Genomic DNA, 4,082 nt, shown 5'->3' on the forward strand with positions numbered 1-4,082 from the left:
CAGGTTGCCCTCCTGTGTCTCGGGGCCGGATCGTGCGTACAGCTCTTCGGACTGGAGCCCGTCCACCAGCCAGGTGACCCTGACCTTGCCCGGGGTGTGGCCGGAGATGCGGCACAGGAGGTGAATGGTGGTCTGGGTGTCGCCACTGGGGTTGCAGGAGGAGTAGAAGAGCCTCACTGAGGGGTCGCTGAAGTTCTTGGCGCACTCTGGGGGCAGCGGTGGCAGGCGTGGGGCTGGGCTCCTGGAGACCCCAAGCCTCTCCTCCCGTTCCTCCAGCCTGGCTGGCCCGCCCCCTACTCCCAGCTACCCCAGCCCTGGCTCACCAGTGCTGATGGTCTTATTCAGGTTGGAGTTGGTCTCAGCGTGTGAAACTCTGCAGGTGAACTCCTTGGGCTGCTCGCCCGAGATGGTCAGCTGGCTGGTGGTAATGTAGAGACTGGAGCTCGCCATTTGGATGCTAGGGAAGGTCAGGGTGCTTCCATCCAGGGGCACTGTGTCCCAGGTCACAGTCACTGACCCTGGCAAGTAGTCCTTGACCAGGCAGCCCAGCCTTACACGGGCTTCTTCTGTGCAACAGAGCCTCAAGGGGTAGATGGATGGAGCCTGGATGGAGGCTGTGGGGACAGGACCAGGGTCAGCGCTGGTCTCAGGACTCTCACCCATATGTGCCAGGCTGACTGCTCACCTGGGGTGGGCTGTGGAGCTGAGGTGGGGTGGTCTGGCTCAGGGAACACTGGGGCTCTGCTCCAGCCTTGAGGGATAGATGGTTTCTTCTGGGTCCTTTTCTCACCTCCTGACCCTTCCAGGGACCCCTCCAGCGAGCAGCTGTGCTCCAGCTCCTGACCTCTCCAGAGCGCAGCTCTGCTCCACCTTCTGATCCCTCAGGAACCTCTCCAGCAAGCAGCTGTGCTTCACCTCCTGACCCCTCCAGGGACCCCTCCAGCGAGCAGCTGTGCTCCACCTCCTGACCCCTCCAGCGACCCCTCCAGTGAGCAGTGACAGTCACTGCCCTTGGCCTGAGTGCCTGGACACAGGACACTTGAATGGAGGTGCCAACCCACGTCCTGGAGGTGGGTGCTCAGAGCCCATGACCCCTGTCAGTGCGTGGGGACCAGAGAGACCTCCAGGAGATACCAGGATGTTCTTCTGTCCCTACTCAGACCCCCGTTGGAGATCAGGGACTCTGAGAACCCCAGCAACCACGAGTCTGTCCCCTCTGCCAACCCATAGCCTTGGCCTGGGTCAGAGACCCCCAGGAATCACCAGGCTGCTTCCCCACTCCCAACCCTAACTCAGACCTCCCTGGGGATCCAAAAGCCCCCACTTCCCAGAAATCACCCCAGGCCTTGTGGGCATCCTGTGGGTGGATCCACCTGCTGCCCTCTGGGCCCTGCTCCCTGTGGCCAGTGGATTAGCCCTTCAGGTCCCTGAGCTGTTCCATCACGGCTGCCCCTCCACCCCATTCTTCCCCTGAACAGCCCAGGCCCCCTGATTCTCTGCCTGTGGACCCCCAGGGAATTCCAACTACAGCCCCATCGAGAGAGGATTAAGGCCCCTCAAGGCCTTCCTCAGCCCCCTCTGCAGACCCCCCCCCTCAGGCTCAGCCCAGTTCATTCAGCTCAGCCTATTCAGCCCTGTTCAGCCCAGTTCAGCCCAATTCAACCCTGTTCATCCCATTTCAGCCCAGCTTAAGTCAGTCCAGTTCAGCCCAGTGCAACCCATTTCAGCCCAGCTAAGCCCTGTTGATTCCTGTTCAGCCCAGTTCAGCTCAGCGCAGCCCAGTTCAGCCCAGCTCAGCTCAACTCAGGCCATTTCAGCCCAGCTCAGCTCAGCTCAACTCAACTCAACCAAGCCCAGCTCAGCCATGTTCACCCCAGCTCAGCCCTGTTCATCCCAGTTCAGCCCTGTTCAGCTCAGTTCAGCTCAGATAAGCCCAACTCAGTCTAGTTCAGCCCAGCTAAGCCCAGCTCAACTCAGTTCAGTTCAACTCAGCCCTATTCAGCCCAGTTCAGCCCAGATAAGCCCGACTTAGCCCAGTTCAGTTCAGCTCAGCCCAGCTTAGCCAAGTTCAGCCCAGCTCAATCCAGCTAAGCTCAGTTCAGCCCAGCTCAGCTTAGCTCAGGTCAGCCCAGCTCAACTCAGTCAAGCCGAGTGCAACTCAACCAAGCCCAGCTCAGCACAGTTCAGTCCAGTTCAGTCAGTTTAGACCAGCGCAGCTCAGGCCAGCTCATCCCAGCTCAGTCTGTTCAGCTTGGCTCAGCCTAGTTCAGCCTTCCTCAGCCTTATTCAGCCCTGTTCATCCTAGGTCAGCTCTATTCAGCTCAGCTCAACCCAGTTCAACCCAGCTCAGCTTGAGCTAAATGCTCAGCTCAGCCCAGCCCTGTTCAGCCCAGCTCAGCCTGGTTCAGCCCCGCTCAGCCTAGTTCAGCCCTGTTCAAGCCAGTTCAAGCCAGTTCAGCCCAGCTCAACCCTTTCAGCCCAGCTCAACCCGGTTCAGCCCTGCTCAGCCTAGTTCAGCTCTGTTCAAGCCAGTTCAATCCAGTTCAGCCCAGCTCAGCCCTGTTCAGCTCAGCTCAGCCCGGTTCAGCCTAGTTCAGCCCTGTTCAAGCCAGTTCAACCAAGCTCAACCCAGTTCAGCCCAATTCAGCCAACTTCAACCCAGTTCAGCCCAGTTAAGCCCAGATCAACCCTATTCAACTCAGCTTAGCCTAGTTCAGCCCAACTCAACCCTTTTCAGCCCAGCTCAGCCCAGTTCAGCCCAGCTAAACCCAGGTGAGCCCAGTTCAGCCCTGTTCAGCCCAGCACAGTGCAGCTCAACCTAGCTCAACCCAGTTTGATACAGCTCAACTCAGCCAATCCCCACTCAGCCCCACCCCTCCAGGGTAGGTAAGCTCACTAGAGAAAATTCTAGCCCAGCCCAGCCCACCCAGCCCAGATAGGTTTGGGTTGCCATTTTATCCCATCTAGCCATTCTAGTTTGGCTGTACTCAGCTGAGCCCAGTTTCTTCTGACTCAGCCCACCTCAATCCAGCCGAGTCCAGTCAAGTCCATGTCCACCTAGTTCAGCTTAGCACAGCCTGGTTCAGCCAACCCAGGACAGTTGACTACTGAGCTCTGCTCAGCTGGACCAGCCTGGTCTAGGACAGCCAAGACAGGCTACCCTGGCCCCCTGAGGACGGCATCTCTCCAAGCCACCTGGCTCAGTCCACCCAGTTTAATGCCAAATCACCTTGACTCCAAGCAGCCCAGCTCACTTCAGCTCAGTGCACAGTCCCACGTGGCTGAAGACAGCCCATATGGCCAGTGAGGCCCAGCTGAGGCTGGGATGGTTCGTCTCCCTCCTCATAGCTCCGTCCACTAAGCCACACTTGGCCCAGAGGAGCCTTGCCTGGCCTACCTGAGTCAGGGTGGCTCAGGCCAGATGATATGGGTGCAGCACTCTTGCTGTGTTGGCTGGCATGTAGACTGACCCCTGCAGCTTTCTCCCCTGACCCTGGGCTGGCCGCCACTGTTCTGGCTGGCTGTGGGCAGATCCATGCTCAGCCCACTTTCCAGGCCCTGTGTGTGGTCCCTGCCCTGGCCCTGACCTGTCTGAGAATCTTGACCCCTTTGTCTCCTCCAGGTCGGCTTCGAGCATTTTCTCCCTTTCCCGTGTCCCCATGTGGGGAGTGGACAGTGGAGAGACAAGCAGTGACCTGCAGGCTGTGTTCCCATGGCAGGCAGTTCAGGTATCTTCTCCCAGCAGGGTCTGGGCGGCTCCAGGAACTGGGACGCCCGAGGTGCTGGGTCCTCCGTCATGTGTCTATGGCTGATGTGGCCCGTCTGGCCAGTGGTGGCCATCTGCAGGATCCCTGGATAGGCTCCCGGGTGAGGTGAATCGTTAATACCCATTGCTGTTATTTTTACATCCAGATGGTAGGGCCTGGGCGGGGATTGGGGGAGCTCTGCCTCACTGCTCTTGCTAAAAATGGGGTGGGAACCCCCGGAGGCCTCAGCAGCCCTGGAACTTCCCTTCTCTCTCTGTTCTTGGGAAGATGACAGAGTGATGGCAGGTCCCAGGCCAGGCTCCTCTCTGTGGCCTC

General features: G+C 59.1%; 1 gene segment (V, D, J or C); it reads right to left on the reverse strand.

Moving 5' to 3' along the window:
* The window catches only part of LOC104993403, a 2,285-nt gene extending 1,518 nt beyond the window's left edge, over positions 1–767 (reverse strand). The window contains 2 exon segments of the C gene segment in view: positions 6–206; positions 324–767. Coding sequence covers positions 6–206; positions 324–663 — 541 coding nt within the window.
* Between the last annotated feature and the right edge of the window lie 3,315 nt (positions 768–4,082).

The sequence above is a fragment of the Bison bison genome, unplaced genomic scaffold, assembly GCF_000754665.1.
Source record: "Bison bison bison isolate TAMUID 2011002044 unplaced genomic scaffold, Bison_UMD1.0 scf7180017849166, whole genome shotgun sequence".
NCBI lineage: Eukaryota > Metazoa > Chordata > Mammalia > Artiodactyla > Bovidae > Bison > Bison bison.